We start from the raw sequence: 21,628 nt of genomic DNA on the forward strand, positions 1-21,628 counted from the left end.
TACGCATCTGTTTGAAACTCCGCAAGGAGAGCAGTTTCCAAATGGCTAATGTTGCTAGACACAGTGGTCATCTACCCGGCAGTAAATGTAGATCGTGAAAAAAGACAAAGATGGGAGAGGGAATGAAGTTTTCCCAAAATGAAGGAGAAGACAAAAGGGCAAAATAGCAGAATTCTGTTTTACTTTAAAACTTTCGAATGTATTGTTTTAAGTGTCTTCTGGCAGACAGACCCAAAAGGGGTTGGATTTCCCAGCAAGGAAACAAATGCTGTTCTCAGCTAGACCTTTCTCCCTTTTCCCAGGCTTCCTCCTGCTGATTCAGGGGATGAGAAACTAGAAATGTAAATTAACTAAAAGTTAGAAAGCCCAGTTGTGAGCAGCAATTTCCCAACGGACTGACAAGTGAAAGCAAAGAGGAGAAAAATCTGTATTGGAAATAAACAAGGCGTGAGATAACACGGGAGTTGCCTGGGATCGGGAGAAAAACTGCACAAGGTACCAAGGGCTCTGCTGGAAGTCTTATGTGATACGAGCTTTACAATTCTCCTGACTGCTCATGGAGGAGAAGTGTAATCACCTCCTTTAACACATGAGGAAACCGAGACTCAGAGAGGCAGAGAACCTGCCCAGTGCCCACCAAAATGAGGACCTCAGTTTAGGTCCTCACCTAAATTCAGTAGAACCGCCTCAGGGGGGTTCAAAACTAAAGCAAATGGCCAAATATAAAGGCACAAAAATGCTAAAAGTATCGAGTCAGCTTGAAAAAGAGCTCATGGAGGATTTTACAAGTTTACAGTTATTTTTTAAAAGGTTGTTCTGTGGACGTTCTGCACGGTTTCAGGCTGCCTCCTTTATCAAAGAGCAAAATGGTTTGCATTAAAGGAGCTGGAAAAGTCACGGGATACATGTGGGCGTATGAACCTTCTGCTGCTGGGGAAGCCTTGTGCCTTATAACTCGTAGAGGTGCTTGTTGGCTCCTTAACAAGAACAGAAGCCAGAGGGATAGGCGAAGCAGCCCTGAAGACCAGCGTGTGTTCACGCTGGTGTCACTGTGAGGATGTGTCACCTCGCGTGCAACGCTATACACATCTACTCCACCCCAGGCTGACTGGCTACATGCCAGGCTGGTGCCCATCACTATGTACTGGTGAATGAATGAACCAATCTCCAGGCTCGAAATCACGACCTGGCAGATACGATGAAGCTACTGCCTGCAGAAGGAAATGGGCAAATTCAAGACATGTAAGTATCTAGGCACCAAACTATGAGGTAAAAACCAGTGCTTGGCTCTTCCTTATGCCTAAGGTGAAAGCCTCACCTGCCTTGGCTCGCAGGTGTTGCCCTTTTACCTAGTTCAGGTTTGAGTGTACAATGGCTGCCATCACCAGCTGTGGGGAGAGGAAGGTGGGGGGAGGAGGATGGCCCTTGAGGCCAAGACTTGTGTCATGTGGGGTGGGGAGAGGCTGGGGAGGTGGTTAAGGCAAGGGCTGTGTGAACCTGCTGGGTTCAGGAAGGGTCAGGAGGGATTTGGGACTGTGCGTGACTGTGATGAGACTGGCAGGCAGGTAACTCATGAAGGCAAGTCTGGTAGGGGAGCTCGTGTCTCCCAGTGGTGACCCCCAGCTCCGAGAGCAGTTGTGAGAGCTCACCTTCCACAGGCACTGAGCACAGCGAGTCCATGCTTTTAGCTGGCCGGATAGTAGCCTTTTCCACTAAAGACAAAAGAAAAAATATTCCTGATGAATGCATATTGAGAGGAAGCGTTCAGAACAAAAATCAGGCTCTAAGTACAGAAGAGAACTTTCTTTGCTAGAGTTTTTCAAGTATTTAGAGTTTTCCCCCGTGGTAAACATTCCCCCACCCCACCCTGGATGCTCCTCCTTTCATAATGAGACTGAGCTGACAAAAACAGGGCATTTCTAGATCAAAGACTCGTGAATATTTTACAGATAAAGGTAAATTACAATTTTGTCAAATAGCTTTTAGCAAATGAGCCCTGAACCAAATTTTATGATACAAAGATTCATCCAGGGGGTAGATAGAGTCTATGAGGCTCAAGGCAACTCCCCCCACCCTACAGGCTGGAGAGCAGGATTCTTGGCTGTCGCCACAACTGACGGCACCCAGGAATGTGGTACAGCCAAGGAGGGGGCCCCGGGGACAGAAGTCCCCTTTCTCCCACGTGCAGCTCTGCTCCTGAGGCCTGTAGGCTGGTTGCTGCTCTAAAGCATCTCACCCTGGAGCAGATCCAAACCAAACAGACCTTTTTTGAGTACCTAACATATGCCTGGTGTTCCCTGTGCGTCTTGGTAAGCCACCCAGGCAGATCTGGGGAGGAGTGTGGCTTAAATAAGTAAACACTTATTCCAGGCACGGGATTAGGCACTTAAAAATTTCGTTTCTTCTCTGGGAGCTGAAGTGGTTGAAAGGTAGTTCCTCTTGACGAGCTTGCCAGGAGGGGAAAGAGGGCAGTCTGGGAGCCGAGTGGGGTCCCAGGACTCGTGGCTGTGAGGTCACTGTGGATTCAGACAGATCTGGCTTCCAGTGCCAACTCTGCCCCTTCAGGTGGTGAACACGGACACGCAGCTGGTCCGTAGGAAGCCCTGGGAGTTGGCTCTACCCCAAACTGAGCTGTTTTATCCCTCTTAAATTTCCCACATTTCTCTCCTTGCCCAAACCCTGCTGCCTCTGAGAGGCTCTAAATTAGCCCCTTGGCCTCCTTGGCTCAGGGCTTCTCTCTGTCTGGGCCCTGTAAGGAGGGGACAGGGCCATCTTCACTCAAAACCCTGGAGACAGCAAGATGGCCTTCAACCTCCTTGCTTCTGCTCAGGCACTAGAACCCTTGTCCCTTCACCATCTGCTACTTCCGCAAGTTTACAAACTGACTTATCCTACAACTGCCTGACCAGTGTCCCTTGATTCAGAGACAAGTTTTTCCTTTGTTTTCCAGAGGCTGTGTTTCTGGACTTCCTCTGGGTTTCATAGGTCAGACTTGAGGGCCAGTGACCTGATGACACTTAAGTGTCATGGAGGATATGTGACATTCTCTCTGCCACCAGTGTTCACCTTTCATGTTGGATCCTCTTTCTGACAACGTGGCTTCTTGTGGCCTTGGTGGCCACAGTGGCTGCCTTTGGGAACAGTCCCCAAGGATTCCCTGGCTTCATTTCCATTTCAGTAAGTAAGCACTCAGGGCTCCTTCGCCCATGACTATTTAGCCCACAGTTTTCTGTCTGAGACCTTGTCCTGGACTTGTGGAGATACATCTACCAGTTTTCTGGCAGCTTTGGGGTCCTCAAGTCCTCTCTCTTCAAGTATCCCTATAGCTTTGGGACTTCCCTGCTGAAAAGCGTTTACTTTAGAGAGTACCCTGGACTCTCCCTGTGGGATAAGGCATAAATTTCAGTACATCCCCTTCATCTGTCCCCTCCAAAAAAATCCCCAGTGCTATTCATGGTGAATAGCACTTAGTTATGGGGTTTAGAAAAGATTTAAAAAAATCATTTAAATATGTCAATTCACTGACTCATTTTTTCACATGCATATTTCAACAAGCAGTGGGGTCATGTCACTTACAGACACCATGCAGGTGGATATGACCACAAGCAGCCCCCACCCCTGTGAGGGTCCCAGCAACACTCCTCTAGTGGAAAGTGGGCACTTACGCCCCCAGTCAAGGTCAGAGTGTCACTTGTATTGGCCCTGATGGTTCTTTCATTTCACCCCTGCATCCCATTAAAATTCAGCCATTCCCTTAATCTATCTGATTAGTTTGCTCATGAGGCTTTAGACCAGCAGCTTCCAACCCTGGCTGCATTTCAGAATCACCTGGGGAACTTTCTAAAAACGAGACTCTGGCTTTCCCACAGCTCCTGAGGCAGAACCGCTATGGGTGTGAGCCTCTGAGGTGCAGCCAGGCCGAGACTCCCAGGCTGGGGACATCCTGTGCGTTCTGTGAGTAGACGACCATTTGGTCTGGCACCTTGGACTTCTTCCTTCTGAAAGCCACTCAGGGGATGAGGGTGGGTGGGTGTTGGAAATCTTCCTAAGGCCAGATCAAAGCAGACCATTTATTTCATTTTTTGCTGTTTGTTTTGCTCTATTGTTTTTGACTTTTTGTTACGTGGTAAACTTCTTTCATGGTATCACCGATTCTGTGACTGAAATTGTCTTTGATGTGCTCAAGCAGATCTCTTTATTATTAGGTCAGGAGTTTTTTGCCAGGTACTCCTCCCTTCAGATTCTCCTTTGAGAAGCCTAATTTCTGATTTGTATCTGATCTACCACACCTGTGGCAACCCGCCCTCTTCACCTGAAATGGCTTTCCGGTTGGTGAAAGTCTTGTTTCCTCATATAGTGAATGTTGTAGATGCCTACCCAGAATCCTGTGCCCTTCCCCCTTCTCACAGAGCCCTTGTACTTTTTGGCTGCTCTTACTGTAATCCCATTCCTCATGCTGGGGATTGGTTTAGGAAGCCAGGCCTAAGCCAGTCAGTACAAGGAACCCGCTTGGCCATAGGGATTGATTCATATGACCCAGTGAAGGCAACGAGATGGGGTGGCATGGGGGCTGTTTCTGATGGGGGCTGCTGCGAAACAAGGGTCCCTGCTCTGAGGAGCAAGCTACCAGAAATAATGTTTTTTCTCCTTCTGGATGTAGTGATAGTCAAAGGGAAAGGCTAGAAGTACTATAGCCACTTCGTTGCAGCCAAGAAGCCAGACTGGGGATGAAGCTGACCCAGGAGCAGAGGAAAACAGGGAAATGGAGACAGAGCCACTGTGTTAAACCCTGAAGCCCTCCCTCTATCTCCCTGCTGAGCAGAGAGCCCGATTCGGGGCTCAATCCCAGGACCCTGAGATCATAAGAGGAGCTGAAGGCAGACGCTTAACCGACTGAGCCACCCAGGCACCCCAAATGTGAAGATTGGCATACAGTTATCACTGGCTTCATGGAAAGTCCTTCAAAATATTTTCACTCATTTTTCCTATAAGCATTCATTTCCCCCCAAAATCTTTATTACTAAAAACTTCAGGGCCATCTGGGTGATACAGTCGGTTAAGAGTTGGACTCTTGTGGGGTGCCTGGGTGGCTCAGTGGTTAAAGCTTCTGCCTTCAGCTCAGGATATGATATCAGGATCCTAGGATCAAGCTCTGCATAGGGCTCTCTGCTCAACAGGGAGCCTGCTTCCCCCTCTCTATCTCTGCCTACTTGTGATCTCTGTCTGTCAAAAGAAAAAAAAAAAAAAAGAGTTGAACTTTTGGTTTCCACTCAGGTCATGATCTCCAGGTCATGGGATGGTACCCTGTGTCTGCTTGAGATCCTCTCCCTCTCCCCCTCCCCACTCATGTGTTCACTCCCTCCTCCCTCTCTCTCAAAATAAAATCTTCAAAAAACAAAAAAACTTCAAACATTCACAAAGTTTGAAGATCTCTAAACGTACTACTCAAGTTGACATTTGCCATATACTTGCTTTCTCCATTTCTCTGTCTACTTACTCACTTAAATATAGCTGAATCATATGAAAGTGAGTTTCAATATTTTGACACTCATCTTTACATACTTCAACCTTGGGGGCACCTGGATGGCTCAGTTGGTTAAGTGTCTGACTTTGGCTTGGGTCATGATCCTAGGGTTCTGGGCTTGAATCCTACATCAGGCTCTTCACTCATCAGGAAGCCTGCTTCTCCCTCTGCCCTCACCCTGCTTGTGCTCTCTCTCTCTCTCAAATAAATAAATAAAATATTAAAAAATAATAACAAATAAATAAATAATTCAAACTTATCATATGCCTCCTAAGAACCATTAGAACCCTATAAAAATTTATAATTCTGTAATAACATCTAATAACTTATCTGTCCCCAAAATTATCATTTGTAGCCCTTTCTCAAAGGACTCAATAAAGGTTTGCTCATTGCATTTGTACATTTATTTTTGTACATCACATTTGTACATGTTTTCATGACTATTGGCCTCCATTTAAAAAAAATCAGACTTTCAGTCTATCACACTAAAGGTCATTGTGACAGATTTCTTTGGACTTCCCTTTATGACAGTATTCAGCTGGATTGGTTATATTCCTTTTTGTACTGTGATTCCCTCAGTTCCTTCCTGCACTCATTCCCATTCATTATTTAGATATCATTCCCACAAGGCAACACTCCTATTTAAAAATTATAACTCTGGCATGAGTCATGGGGGAGAAGAGACAGATCTTCCATAGAGTAGAGTTTAGTTAATCAATGTAGAGGAATGATGGAAATAGAAAATGGCCATATGGCAAACACCACAGTAATAACTGTTATAATAACAGTAATAACTTTTGGGGTGTCTGGGTGGCTCAGTCAGTTAAGTGTCTGTCTTTGGCTCAGGTCATGATCCCAGGGTCCTGGGATTGAGCCCCGAATCAGGCTCCCTGCTCAATGGAGAGCCTGCTTCTCCCTCTCCCTCTGCTGCTCCCCTTGCTTGTATTCTCTCTTTCTCTGTGTCAAATAAATAAATAAAATCTTAAAAATAACAGCAATTACTTTTGCAGACAAGAACCAATGATGAATGCTTAAATTCAGGGATGAGAAACAGGATATTTTCATAGTCTCAAAATATCTCCCACAATATACTTGTTAATTAGAAAGGAAAAATTAGTAACTTTACATGGACAAACACTTTAAGCAAGTAATCGAAGTTAACATCACAAGCAATAAGATATTGACATCGTGTGCCTCCTGATACAGCATGCTGAGACAGGCACATTCATCACCACAAGTGAATCATGAAAAAATGTCAGACAAGCAGAAGGTAAAATACTATCTACAAAATAAATGGCCGCACTCTTCCCAAGTGTCATGGTCAGTAACACTGAGGAAATGTCCTAGACTAGAGGAGATGAAGGAGGCATGACAATTGAACGCAGTGTGCATTCCTGGACCAGAAAAAGGATAATAGTTGGACAATTGGTCAATTATGAATAAGGTCTGTAAATTATTTAACAGTATATTGATGTGAATTTTTTGGCTTGGCTCGTATTATGGTGAACATCAAAAGCAGCTGTGTGAAGGTTACAAGGGTTCTCTGTGTACTATTTCTGCAACTTTTTTTTTGTAAATCTAAAATTATTTTTTTTAAAAAAAGACTCCCTTAGTTAATCTTTATGTTTCAGGTCTAGTGAGTTTCACATGATCAAACCAAAGACCACCCAAGAAGCAGAACTAGGGGGGAAAAGTAAATAAATATATATACATATATATGTATTATATATATAAAGAGTATTAAATGTATTTTCCATTTTATAAAAATTTATTTATCATATATACACATGATATATATCATATATATTTATGATATATATATGTATGTAATAAATAAATATTTGTAAAATAGAAAATCTATTGGTCTCTGTCCCCGTTTAAGGAGAACAGGGCTGCTAAAACCCTTGAAACTTCCTTGGTAATTAGATTGTCCTTTGTTCTAATGAGTCCATGGGTGGGTGGGCTCCTGGATGGCTCCCGAATGGGGCTGGTCACCAGAAAGACCAAGCCATGATTGCAAACTTGGAATCTTCAGCCTCATCCCCATTCTCTTGAGAAGGGAGAGGGCTGAAAATGGAGTTTACGATTGATTATGCCTATGTGACAAGCTTCCATTAAATCCCAATGGTATGGGGTTCAGAGAGTCTCCAGATAAGCAAATATCCCCACCAGGAGGGTGACGCACCCCAACTCTGTGGAGGAGACAGAAGTTCCTGGGCTCAGGCCTCTCGCAGACCTCACCTCATATATCTCTTCCACTGGCTGTACATCTGTGTCCTTCAGCATCTCCTTCAATAAACTGGTCAATATAATGAAGGGTTTCCCTAGGTTCTGTGAGCTGTTCTAGCAAAGAGCCCAATGAGGGGGGTCTTTAGAACCTCCCATCTACAGCTGGTTGGTCAGGAGCACAGGTAACAACTAGGCTTGTGACTGGCCCCTGAAGTCTGTAAATGTGTGGGTGGGGGCAGTCTTGTGGGAAGGAGTCCTTAACCCGTGGGACCTGGTGCGGTCTCTGGATCGACAGTGTCAGAATTGAGCTAAGTTGTAGACCACCCAGTGGTGTAGCAGAGAATTGCTTGCTGTGAGGAAAAACCTCCACACACTTGGTGACCAGGAGTGTCAGAAGTGAGGTAGTCTGTGTAGGTAGTAAGGAGACACATGGGAAAGAAACAGTAGGGAGGAACTGGGTTTTTCCCTATGCGGGAGGTCGATTGAACAGTTTTTCAAATATAATATATATCTCATAAAACTGCTAGTGATTCTTACCTGAGAGCCTCTGTCCTCTCACAAATACACTCCCATTTCTACTCAGCTTTGATTTGGAGTCTGATCCAGAACGTCCCAGGTTAAATATTGATTTCCACTTCTTTGATTTACTGGAAAGCTTTCTTCTAAAAGAGCCAAGCCATAATAAAGGGTTAGTTCAGTGACTGGTCATTTCAGGGGGACCTTTAAATTGAGAAGGAATACCCCAGTCATGTTCTTGGTTATGAATGGCTCTGGCATTTCAGGGAATTCCTCTCTAAAATTCAGTTTGAGCCTGAGTCTGACCCTGTTTGGGGTTGCCTTGAACAACCAAGCTGGGCTTTCATATTCCTCAGGGGAAGGGGCAAAGTTGTGCTTTTAAAGGCAGGCATGAGGGCAGACAGAGGCAGGATGGGCAGGAGAGTCAGAGGTCACAAGCAAGCACACGGTTCTGGGAATTTTGGTAGGAATTCTTGTAAGCACCGCAGTCCTGGGCTTCGAAAGACACCTATTTTTTGCAGGAGTGAAAGACCAAAGAACTCAGTGCTGTTATGCCCCCTGCACTTTGGACATCCTGCTTTGTCATCCATAGGGAGGGACGGGCTGGCGAAGACTTCCATGGACTGAAAAAGGGGCGGATAAGAAAGTGACGTGGGAAAGAGTCTGGCCCGGGAGAGTCAGGCTGCTGGGTGTGGTGGGACATCACTGCAGAGAAAAGCAGGGGATAATTAGGGCTTCACGCTTGTTTCTCTGATGCCTCTTGCCAGGCTGCCTCAGCAGGAGGCAAGAAAAGGAGAGTGCAAGACTGGGTCGTAGGAGCCTGGAGCCACCAGAGGTCACCCTAGAGGCTCTGCCCTGCTCTGGTTCACCCAGCTTTCAGATTTCATATGAAGTTCCAGGATGAAACCCTCCACCTGTGGGTTTCATAAAGGACCATTCCTCCACAGGGTTTTTCATAGAACATCCAGATCTCAAGCCCAGCATGTTTTCACAATTAATCAGAGATAGACCTGCATTGCTTGGTGGTTTCTTTTGAATCTGGCCCAGTTTTTTTCCAAGCACTTGGCCTGGGATGTATTTTATAGGCTTGCATACGTTGGGGTGCACATGTGTGGTGAAGGCACAGAGAAAACACACTTGATGGTCTCCCTGGGGTACTCTTTTTCCTGATCCCTGGGTAGAAGTTTTATTCTCCAGGGATTTAGGGAGCGAAGTAATGGGGCTCAGTCTAGAGAGAGCATGATCCATGTACTTCAGGAAATGGAGGGGTTTCTCGCCAGCTGAGGTCTAGGTGTGCCATTCCCATAATGCCCATGCACTGTGACAGACACTCCTCCTGCTGGGTAAAGTGGCATCACTCCTCTTTCCCTAAAGGGAAATAGCCCCACCATCTTGGGGATCATGCTGACAAGAAGACTGAGGTGCCTCTTTTCATACCTTGATGACTAAACATTGAGGATGACAGTCTCCCATGAAAAGGTTGCCTTTTAGCCCCTCTACCTACTGTCTGCCTAGAGTTTGGGACTCCTGCTTCAATCACTGCCAGCTTTTTAGAGCGCGGTGTGAAGCTGAGAAGGGAAAGGGGCAGTGTGGGGACCAGGGTTCCAACAGAGGAAGCAATGAAGAAAGAAAATATCCTATGAATAAAATTGATGTTTGGCTTGGTTTTGGAGGGGAAGGTGGGCTCTGACAGGTATGGACGGAGGACCAGAAGCCAGACAAATATGTCCCCAGGTGCCACCTGCCCAGAGCTCTCAGTCTAGAGTGGCACTACTTGTCAAATTATGCTCCATTCATCTCTATGGCTTTTATAATGTCACCTGGAGGTGGAGGATTGGGGGAGGGGACCAAGTTGTTGATAGCAAACTTCCTTCCAAAAATGTCAAGACTGTTTTGTGTAAATGAAGGAGTAAGGGATTTTAGTCATAACTCTTGACCCCTTTGGCCCCACCCCCATCACGGTACTTAGGGATCTCTGGTGGGAGAGCTGGTCTTGATAACTTGGGGGCGGGGAGGGAAGACAATCACCAGTGGGAGAGAGCTGTGGAGGCAGCTCCCTTCTCTTCGGAAATGTTCCCTCATACCCCGACCCAGCCCATACCCCCAACCCATGCTGCCATTGTGACCTTGAGACTATATAACTACTTCCTCTTCCTCCCTCCACCCAAATGTTCCCCAGAATTTACGAGAACGCTGCTTACTTGTTGTCTGGTAACTCAAGAACAGTGTGGAAGAGGGTGCCCACGGGAGGGACAATTTCAGGCAAGCTATTCTCCCTCCTTTCCTTCCGAGCAGGATGGTTAGTAGCCAGGCTCCTGGCCTGAGCTTCCTCCAGGCTCACCAGCTTCATGGGCAAGGAGAGGGCTGGCAAGGTCAGGCTCTTTGTGATGGGCGGGTTTTCTGTACAAAAGAGAAAAGAGCTCAGTCGTGGAAGGAGGCCTGTGCATTAGGTGTAGCCAGATTCCCCATCCACAGTGCTTCCATTCCTGATCCCCTGACAGGAGGCTTCTGGGGGATTTGGGGGTTGGGGGCAGAGGTTGCACATAGGAAACCGATAACCTCATGGCCAGCCAGCCAGCAGACATGTAGGACTTCAGGAGGAAACCTGCACTTGTACCTTTCAGGAGGGGTCCTGCTTGCTTGCTCCCTTCCTTCCTTCAAAGGACAAACATTTATTGAACATTTACTGCCTGGTACTTTCTTGTTTTGTTTTGTTTTTACTTAAAAATTAAAAAAAATTTTTTTAAATTGACATAGAATGTATTATTTGCCCCAGGGGTACAGGTCTGTGAATTGTCAGGCTTACACACTTCATAGCACTCACAGTAGCACATACCCTCCCCAATGCCCATAACCCAACCATCCTCTTCATTCCTCCCTCCCCCCCGACAACCCTCAGCTGCCTAGGACTTTGGCCAGGTGGGAATGTATGTTGGGCCATAGACATGACCTCATCAGCCTAGAACAAGGCAGGGGAACTTTCCTGCTCTCTGTAGCTGCAGAACCCACACTCCAAGGTGATTTAATGTGGGAGCCTATACTTTCCCTAAATCAGGAAGGTTTATATTCCTGCAGTGAAAAGACATTTTATAGCCCCTGCTATTCCCTAATAGATAGCTTGTTTTTTACTCACTACTCAGCGGTTTTTAAGTGTATGCAAATAAATCTTTTCTACCCATGGTTTGGCGGGGGGAGAGTTTGTTTATTTTTTGTTTTTGTTTTTATTTTTTGTTTAAAGAAATAGAAGTGATAATGATAGATCAATGGTGTCCAGGGTCATCTCTTTTCTCTAAGTGATTTGTTTTCCACTTTGGGCGATTTTGCAGCCCCCACCCCTTTCCCAGGGACATTTAGCAATTTCTGGAGACATTTTTGGTTGTCATAAGCATGTGTGGGAGTACTACTGGCATCTAGTGGGTAGAAGCCAAGGACGCTGCTAACCACCCTACAATGCATAGCACGGCCCCACAACAAGAACTACCAGGTACTAGCACATGGGCAGGCACTAATGGCAGGCCCTCCTCTGTGGGCCTCTCATAGTGGACCCATGCCAGAGGAGCGGGCAGCCCCGAACCAACCTCCTCACTGGTGGACTGTGAGCACAAATGGGGATGTCCAGTATGGAAAAATAAAAAAGGAAAAAAAACCCCAACCACACACACAAACAAAAAACCCAAAAAGTACTACCCAGCACAAAATATCATTAGTGCCAAGACTAAGAAACCTTGATCTAAGTAAAAGAAGGGGAGGTCCAAGTTGGCCTCTGTGTAGCCTTTGGCAACCCGCCAGTTTTCTGCAACTTTAGAAGGTGTCAAGAGACTCAAACATAACTTGGACCAACTGAGAATCAAATTTTTTTTGGTAGAGGACCCACCTAATTTTCAGAAAGCACCTTGGCAGCACTATTCCTCTTTGCAGAGCATGACCTTTTCTGGGAGGAGGGAAGTAAAACCACTGAACAAGGGCCTCACTGAACAGAGACGGTGTGCGATACCGGGGTTCTTCCAGGCAGAAGAGCATGGCAGTCATTCCACGGGACTGCAATTAAGTAAATCCGTGATCCTAAAAACTTCTTTTCAGTAAATTTCCAACATTAGCAGAGTTTTCCAACTTAACCCCAAGGAGGTTAAAATATTTAAATTCTATATTCTCTTAATATTTGCATTCTAAATTATTTATGATTTGTTAATTATTTATTTACTTAAAACATTCAGTCACTCTGGGAGCAACCGGATTAATGGGAAGAACCTACACTGCAGGTCGGGAGACCTCAGCTGGTTTAGCACCTACCCCTAGTTTCAGGCCGCAGTGTCCTAAGACCTGCTCACTGTCTCTACTCTGATGTTTAACAAGCATCTCTAACTTATCATTTCATCACAGAGCTTGTGATGGCTGCTCTTCACCTCTAAACTGCTATCCCCTCCCATCTTTGCCATGTCAGTCAATGGCACCATGGACCACCCAGCCAAAACCTGGAGGAGTTCTTTTCCATTCATTCCTTTTTTTTTTTTTTTTTTTTGATGCACCACCTCCTCCCACACCCAGACTATACGCTTACCTCCAAAATGCATCCCAAATCCAGCTACCTTCCTTCTGTCCACTGCTAACATGATAGCCCAGGCCACGATGATTGCCCACCTGATTTCAGCCATTGCTCCTTCACTAGTCTCCCTGCTTCCAGACTTGCTGCCTTTCCATCTCTCCCTCATACCATTGTCAGAATGCTTAGACTCTGTACTCCCTGCTCAAAATCCTCAGATAATCTCCCATGGCACTGAGAACAGACCAAACTCTTAGCTTGACCTAAAAGGACCTTCCATCAGGTTTCCCTCTCCTCTTTGCCCACTGATCCAGTGGGCTACAAAAATATACAGTAAAAATTTTTGATTGTATACTCCCATTATAAATTCTATATATATATGTCACTGTATTAGCATTATTTATAACAGAAAACATAAAAAAATCATAGAAATTACAAAATATACAATAGAAAGAAATGAGAAAGAAATGCTAATAGTTTATTCCAACATCTACGGTTTGGTACCTTGGTCTTTGGTGCCCCCTAGGGTGGGGCACCCCACTTTGGAGACCCCACTGGCTCTAACCACACTGGCCTACTTTCTGTACCACTCTGATCCCCTGTCCACTTCAGAGATTTTTATCTCTGTGTTTGGAACATTCATCCCTCAGATCCTCTTATCATAAGGTCTCAGATCAAAGATCACTTCTTCAGAGATCATGGCCACTCTGTACCAAAGTAACACCACCATATCATTGACCATTGCACTAACCTGCTGTGTTTTCTGCATGCTATTTCTTGTCTTCGAAGTGATAATGTCCTTATCTAGACTTCCTTCCCAACTAGACCATAGCTTTCTGCAGGGCAGGATCATTACCATTTTGTGCACTGATGGTCCCCAGTGTGTGGAATAGTGGATGGCACCTAGAAGTTGCTCTATGCATATTTATGTTTTAATGAATCTTGGGTACATCACAATCTCTCTTGCCTCCTTGCTCTTATTCATTAAACTCTGGATTCTGTGACTACTAAAATCTTTCCAATTTGAAAAAGAACCCTAATCCCAAATTTAAAATTCCAGAGGGTATAGCTTCTTCCATTTTGTGTAAACATTAACTGTGCTATCTTACCAAAGTCAATAAGAGTTCATGACAACATTTAAATGAAATGCATTGAATAATAAGCATTAGAGGCCATCAAGAGTTAAAGGCTTACAAGGCAGCTGGATTTACGTATACAGTATAAGAGATGATCAAGGCAATGGTCACAAAGAGAGCAGGCATTTTCAGGTTAGAATCAGAACCGGCTTTAACACTAACTGTCACAGACAGGATTTGCTTTCGGGAAGAATAGTTCCCCAAAGTCATTAGTTCTTCACAATGGTTTACTGGTCTATATTTCTTTTCTTTTTTCTTTTTTCTTTTTTTTTTTCTCTTCATAAAGGCAGCATAGAGCTGAGGAAAGAGCCATGGGCTGAAAAATCAGGTTCCATGTTCAGTCTCAAAGTTACTAGTTGTACAACTTGGGGCAGTTATTAAGCTTTTTCTGGTCCTCGGGATCTTCCCATATAAAATAAGGTCCGTGACAACTTCTTGTGATAAGCCAGTGAGATGATGTATGGGGAGCGCCTGCAATCGTTCCTGGCAGAGAATAAGTCCCCAATAACTTACTGGTTGATTCAAAAGGATGAATGAATGAATGCACCCTCTCACTTACCTTCAAAAAGGATTTCTATAGCTTACGATAAAAACTATATCTCTAGTGAGAGAATTAAAATAAAGATAAACGAAACATTAGCCACACCTCAGTATATAACCAAGAGAATCGAAAACATGTGTTCACACAAAAACTTGTATTCACAGCAGCATTATTCATAATATCCAAAAAGTAGAAACAACCCAAATGGCCATCAACTGACGAATAGGTAAACAAAATGTAGTACAGGCATACAACATAAGATATATTATTCATCCGTAAAAAGGGAGGAAACACTGACATATGTAACAATGTGGGTCAACCTCAGAGAACATGTGCTAAGTGAAAGAAGTCAGTCACAAAAGACCACGTTGCGTGATTCCATTTATATAAAATGTCTAGAGGAGGCAAATCCCTAGAAATAGAAAGTAGCTTTGTGGTTGCCAGGATCTCGGGGGAAGGGTGAAACGTGCGGAGACTGCTTCGTGTGTATGGGGTTTCTTTCTGGAGTGATGCAATGTTCTGAAATTAGACGGTGGTGATGGTTGCACAATTCCGTGAATACTAAAAGCCACCAAACTGTATATTCTAAGATGATTAAGATGGTGAATTTTATGCTATGTGAATTTTATTTCAATAAAAAATGTTTTCAAAGGAAGGTTATAAACCACAAAGAGGACAGGGTCGGGGTGGGAGCACATATACCAGGAATCAAAATTGGATGTTAGCTGCAATTGATTATTCTGATGGTTATGTTCGTTTTCCCCAACTACATTAGCTAAACGAGAAAAGAATGCTTTAATCAGCTAACCCAAATATTTGGCAGATAGAGTTCTCATAGACCACTGGTTCCCCAAGTGTGGGCCCTGGCCAGCAGCAGCACCACCACCTGAAAACACACCAGAAATACAAATTCTCAGAAGCATCCCAGACACACCGAATCACACATTCTGGGGATAAGGTCCGGTAATCTGTGTTTGAACAGCCCCCCAGGGGATTGTGACATATGCTAATGCTTAAAAACTCACACAAGTGGTAGTTACAAGGCTTCCTGACCAGTTGGATAGTTGATTTATGATAAATCAAGCTTACAGGAGTTGAAGCAACAGAAACCAGTTCATTCCTAGCATGTTCATTAGATCATTATGAGAGCTATTGGGAACCACAGTCTTGCATCTTCTCACATCCAGCCTCAAATAGCTGTATCTTTCTCACCAACATGGCCACAGAGGGTTTCAGTGCTGACCAGTCTCTGCATATGCACACCTACAGATACACACTCATTTTTGTATGCCTAGTGCCTGGTGCGTGGTAGAACAAAGTAAGCACTCAAGAAATGCTTGTGAAGAGAACCATTCTGAATATACATGTGCATACAGCCATACAGCCTCTTAACCCACTCATAACACCCAAGATGAAGACATAAGCGTCTTCTGAAATCCCATCAGGAAAGTAAAGGTGAAGGAAGAATGTTACCTGCTGATAACAACCCAGAGAGTTTAATAACTTACTAAAACCAATAGATTATTACAGCACAGAACTCTCCGTTCAAGGGCTAGGTCATGCATGCAACTGCTCAGAAACATGCCACAGCCACCCATGAACACATCTTGGTGCACGAAGACCAATGTACACACGTGCACAATCCCCAGACGCTGACACATAGAGTAGTCAGCCCACACGCACACAGACAAAGCTCAGGGCTAGAAGCAAGGCAACCCTAACTTCTTCTTGGGCCCCATGACTAGGCAAGGAAGAAGGATGGCCTGGTGCGGAGTATGCCAGAAGAAGCCATTACCATTGTGCTCCAAAGACGCAGGCGTGCCGTTGTTAAAGATTTGATCCACATGATTCAGGATGAACTCAATCACCACCTGCTGGACCCGAACTGCAAGGAAAGCAGCATCTCCATTGCACCCAGTGGCTTCGATTTCTTTTGACCTAAATCATGATGAAACACATTCATTGAGTGAGTCTGTCCCCCAATGGAAAGCAGTCAGGGGGAGCCAGTGGGCCTTTTGTACAAGCCCCATTTCCTAAATGTATACAGTTTGTTAATCTCTAGAATATTTTAACTATTTCAGACCTATGAAAAGGACTCCCCAAAGGCTGTGATGCCAAACATACTGAAAAATTTGAAAACAGTTACCAGGGACCATGCATTGCTAGACTACAAACATTGTATTTGTGAATATACAGGAATTGCTTTTTTTCCTTCATGGGGTCTCCTCCCATCCTCTCCCCCCACCACCCAATTCTTCTGTGAGTCAGGTCATCACTTATGAAGTCCTCTGACACGGTGACTCCGCCAAAACCAACAAAAGCCAATGAGCCCTCCAGACAAGAAAGGCCTTTTCAAGAAAATTATAACACACAAACCCGTAACTTTAGCCACACGCTGGCTGTAGCCAGAAAATGCCTTTGGAACCCAGAGTTTCCAGGATGGCAGACAAAGAGCTCAGGCTATTACAATCCTCTTAACTTACAGGTGTTACAAATGACCACTTGGCTACAGCTTTGTCTTCAAGGGGCTTCATTTCAGTCGGTGGCTGCTTTGAGCCCACGGGGGTGGTGAGAAGGTGAGGGTATGGGGGTTACCTGAGCAAGTTTGGTGCCCACACCAGGGCGAGGTTCCTGGCGTGCATGTTGGTCTTACTGCTGAAGGAGGCAATGTGGGCCAGGTGTCGAATCAGGTATTCCAAGGTCCTGTAACGGTTCATTTTTTTTTTTTTTTTTTTTTTTTAAGTAAAGTAAGAAACTTTAGTGCCTATGTAAAGCCCAACATCTGGAGATAATTTCTAAGTTTGGATTTAAAAGATTCTAAATATTTCTATCTCGTGAATTTTGGAGGAATAGCAGGAAGGTATCAAGATTGATGGAAATAATCTTCTTGGCCCTAGGCATGCTGGCTCAGGGTGGAGAAGGGGAATGGTTTTGTCAGAAGTCAGCCGAGGCCCCTGGAGAGCCAGAGACAGCTCCCTGGGCCTCGTTTTATCCAGGCCACCATTGCCGCCGCACAATCTTAACTCTTAACTCTTAACTCTTAACTCTTCTCTTGCTGGAATTCTCCCAGCTACAGGTAACTTGGTTCTTGTTCCTTAGAGAGCTCAACCCATGGACGAATGACATCTGTTAGTCGGAGTTTCTTCCTTCTACCACATCAAAATCTACCCCCTTATGAAAGATGCTTAGAGAACCCTGGAAAAGGTGGTAAGATGAGGGGCTAAACTGTGAGAACAAAATGGAAGGATGGCATGATGTGGGGGATGGTACTGAGGAGCAAACAGATTGTCAGCCAGAAGCTCAAGAGCTACAGCCAAACCCTATTTAAAGACCCTCCTGTGGATCCCACAGATGTGTTTATGCTATGAATCTGGGTAAGAACCTAGGATAGCACAGCCAGTGAGGCTGGCTCGTGTGATCATAATGACTTCCCGTGAGACTCTGAGGGGGGCCCCACAAGTAAATAGGACATGGGCTGCCCCTTCCTGCCAATGTCCCTGGGCAGGCACCAATGCACTCTGATAAAAGTTGACCCATTCACCCACCTCAAAATGCCACAGGAAAGTCACTGTCCACTAAACTTGCTCGCTCTTACGACACCAGTCAGCATCTCTGGTATTATACCACCTTGAGAGGCTGTGGACATCTTTTACCAAAAATTCTTACCTATAATGGGATGGGGGAAGCTCCTGGATAACATTTTGGATTCGGGCCAGTTGGCCTTCTTCCGGGCAATGTGACACGGCCTCCTGTGGAGAAGAACGTAAAGCAGCCCAGTGAGTGCTTGAGAGGATGGACGCCCCCTTTGTCTCCTGGCTTTATTTAGGTTTCTGGTACTCCAGCCTCCCACCCAGGCCTAGAGATCATGCTTCCAAGAGGTGTGCTTTTCTATTAGAAACGAATGACTAAATTCCGAGGCTTTGTGATGCAAAGTGTCTAACAGTGAGTGCACACGGGGGCGTCTGGATTGCTGGGTCTCTGTGTAGCCTCAAAAGGTTGTTAGGTATCTGATAAAGGTGTAGAATCTTGGGTGTGTGGTGTGGCAAAGAGAGTGACAGAGGTTCACACTGGGAGAGAGGAAGAGACAGAGACAAGGAGAGATGGACTGGAATAACAGGGTGTCTCTATGTTGACTCAGCCAGCTGTCTTCTTGGGTGCAAACAGCCACTTCCTGTCTGGCCTGACACAATTCCGTGACCTCACTACTCAGTGCCTCATCCACTGTCATAGATGCTGATGTGAGGAAGGAGGGAAGACGAGCCTTCTCAGCAGGGTAAGAACTTTGTACCCTTTGTACCAGGTCTCACGTGGACCTCTCTGGTTGTTTCCTGTGTGGGTATTTGTTCTCCTGAGACAGAGAAACCAAAGGGATCCCACGAAAAGAAGCTGTTGTTTTGTTTGTTTGTTTGTTTGTTTGAACTCTTTGCTCCTTTTCCTGCTTCTGTTCTTGCTAGGACCAACACCCCTTGCCTTACACAGACGTTACAGAACAGAAAACTTTATGTCCTCCTTGCAAAGCAAGAGAAGTTAATGATCTCTTTGGAGTCTTCCAGCACAATGGATGAATCTAAGGAATGATGGGGGGTTGTCATGACCAGTTTCCATGACCACTGAATCATTAAGAACCCCAGCTCCAGGGCATAAGTGGCTTACAGAGTCTTTAATTCCTGGATTACTTAGAGGATACGTGCACCACACCTCAACAAGAACCTCGGGCCCCAAGCAAAGATAAGACTCAGTCTTCTCTCCTTTCTGAGTCTTCCAGAAAATTCCCTGTCCATATCTACTCTCTCCATGTCTTCAACAAACTCTACTCTCACTTCTTCTTGGCTTGCATTTGATTTCCAACCTGTGACAAGCCAAGGACCTTCTTGACTGGTCCTGTGGGACTCCCCTACTCTGGGCCCGAGGACCCAGCCAGCCTGCATCACTCTCGCCTGCCCAGGGTCTTCAGGGAGAGCCAAGGGCATTCGTAAAGGTAGTGTGAGCACACACTTGCCCAGAATGTCCACACAGTGTAGATGTTCCTGGGCAGATGCCTGGTGTCCTGTCCTGAGAAGTTGTCCTGCCTATGCCCAGGCTCAAGGGGGCCCCTTCCAGTGCAGTGGCCGAGGGTTCACAAACTGCCAGTGTGGGAGCAGTACCTAGGTCCAAGGTCAATGGTAATCACATCTTTCTTTGTTTATTGAGGTATACTTTATAGACAGTAAAAATATACCAATCTTAAGCCATAGTCCCATGAATTCTTTCATAAGTGCATACTGTTGTAACCCCATCTAGATCAAGACACACTTGAAAGAGAGCTCCTGAGCTCATGTCAATCCTTAACGGCCCTGAATTCACAAGCAGATGTGACTTACACAGCCTTGAATTTCCTCCCAGTGCCAGAAACTTGCTTTACATTTTGTACATAAGGCAAAGTCAAATCGGGAAATACATTCTGTACTTTGAGAAATACTGCCCTCTCCATTTCAACCAGAAAGAAAATCCTAAGTGTGGTATAGTTTTCTCATATCGTTCACCTCTGCTCAAGCTTCAGCTGTCATCTTTGGCTTATGTGCAAAGGCTGAAGCACATACTCTCAGTAGTGAGAATTCTTAGGCACTGAAAAGAAGAAGGAACTTGACTTGGGCACTCTCTGTTATGCCTGGCCCTATTCTAGGCCACACGTGCAGCGTCTATTCTGCTCTAGCTTAGAGAAGACATCCTGAGCGCTGCCCAAGCCTAGAGTTCCCAATTCCCTGACTTGTCTCTATTGTTTCCCACAGCACACACCACCATTACCAAGAGACTGTAGCCCGTACTTGGTGAGTAGGTCTATTTCTTATTGTCAGTCTCCTACACTAGACGTAAGCTCTGCAGGTGCAGGGCTGTGAAGAGTCCTAGCCCTCAGAGTGCCTAGCACCCACAGAGCACTCCCTTCATATTTGTCAGCTTTGTTATACTCCATCTAAGTGGGACATCGTGCCAGGGCTCTGTCCACCCCCCCTTTTTTTAACCTTTCTTCTCTCCCCTCCCCTTTTAATTTAATTGAAATAAAACATATGCAGACACCAACTGTTTTTGTTTTTTTTTTTAAATGCTACCAAAATTCTCCACATGGAAAAACTTGAGTTTTTGTTTCCTAAGCATTGGTGGGAAAAATGAGGCACTGGGAGGTCACAGTGTCCCAGTCTTCAGGTTGGGGTGCAAGCCTGAGACTAGAACCAGCATAAGCGTGATCGCTGTTGCAACCCTCCATTTTGGAGCTATGGAGGAGATAGAGGGTATGAACAAGAATGGGGCCTGGAGTAGGAACCCGGACACCCCTGCTTTCTTTCTGAGGAATTCCTAAGGGGAGCCAGCAGAGAGAAGCTCCCGAGGAAGGAGGGGCTATGGAATATGTGGACCCTCCTGCATTCTATTCTGCAAAGGGGGAAGGGTGGGAAGCCTCTCTTCCTCTCAGCAACCTTTGTACAGTGCCCCCCATTTTTGAAAAATGTGTCTGGGGAATAAAGGTGCAGGTCAATTTAAGAGCCCTCATGGAAAGTTTCTTTGATATTTTAGGAAGCTGTTAGTCATCTTTGTTCTGAGAGGCTGGGCGGGTCTTCCCCCTGCTGCCTGCAGGTCCCATTTGGGATTCTTGTTTATTTCATTGTTCACAGCCTCTCCCCTTCCTATTCAGAAGCCCTCTGGCTCCCCGTAATTTCTCCTGGAGGGGTCCAGTCCTACAAACTCATTTTTCCCTCTCTGTTCCCCCATTAAGTTGGCTGAACCTATCATCAGGGAATTGGGGGAGGGGAGTTGAAGCTTTGCCTACCCCAAGTTTTTTGCCTTGAAGAGAATTTCACTCAACTTTTGCCAAGCTAATCTGGCTATGAGTTAAATCTTAAAAGACCCAGGACGAATCTGTGACTATTCATTCTCTTACAATCAGTATCAATAAGACCGGCTTCCTGCCCTTTGAGGACTTGGTCCAAGACTGGACTCTTGTTCCTTCTGGTGGCCCCTTGCTCTTGTTTTATCTGTTCACCTGAATGTTACCGTCAGAGCTCAAGTCCTGCTGCCTCGGCAGCCCTGTCACCAGGGGAGGCAAACAACCCACGCCTCTCCTTTTCAGTTGCGCCCCAGCTACAACTTGGCCGATTATTTTACACTATTAG

General features: G+C 45.4%; 1 protein-coding gene across 2 annotated transcripts in view; it reads right to left on the minus strand.

Annotated features, from left to right (window-relative positions):
• ARHGAP31 (Rho GTPase activating protein 31) overlaps positions 1 to 21,628 on the minus strand; it is a 113,591-nt gene that overhangs the window by 19,557 nt on the left and 72,406 nt on the right. Inside the window, exons 4-10 of one of the 2 annotated variants that reach the window (XM_032347922.1) lie at positions 18,153 to 18,235; positions 17,082 to 17,189; positions 16,282 to 16,424; positions 15,295 to 15,372; positions 10,471 to 10,669; positions 8,291 to 8,415; positions 1,650 to 1,712 (exon numbers count right to left, since the gene is read on the minus strand). In XM_032347922.1, coding sequence (XP_032203813.1) covers positions 1,650 to 1,712; positions 8,291 to 8,415; positions 10,471 to 10,669; positions 15,295 to 15,372; positions 16,282 to 16,424; positions 17,082 to 17,189; positions 18,153 to 18,235 — 799 coding nt within the window. The remainder of the gene's footprint in view (positions 1 to 1,649; positions 1,713 to 8,290; positions 8,416 to 10,470; positions 10,670 to 15,294; positions 15,373 to 16,281; positions 16,425 to 17,081; positions 17,190 to 18,152; positions 18,236 to 21,628) is intronic. The other variant, XM_032347931.1, reaches the window with a different exon arrangement.

Source organism: Mustela erminea, chromosome 1 (genome assembly GCF_009829155.1).
Source record: "Mustela erminea isolate mMusErm1 chromosome 1, mMusErm1.Pri, whole genome shotgun sequence".
Lineage (NCBI taxonomy): Eukaryota > Metazoa > Chordata > Mammalia > Carnivora > Mustelidae > Mustela > Mustela erminea.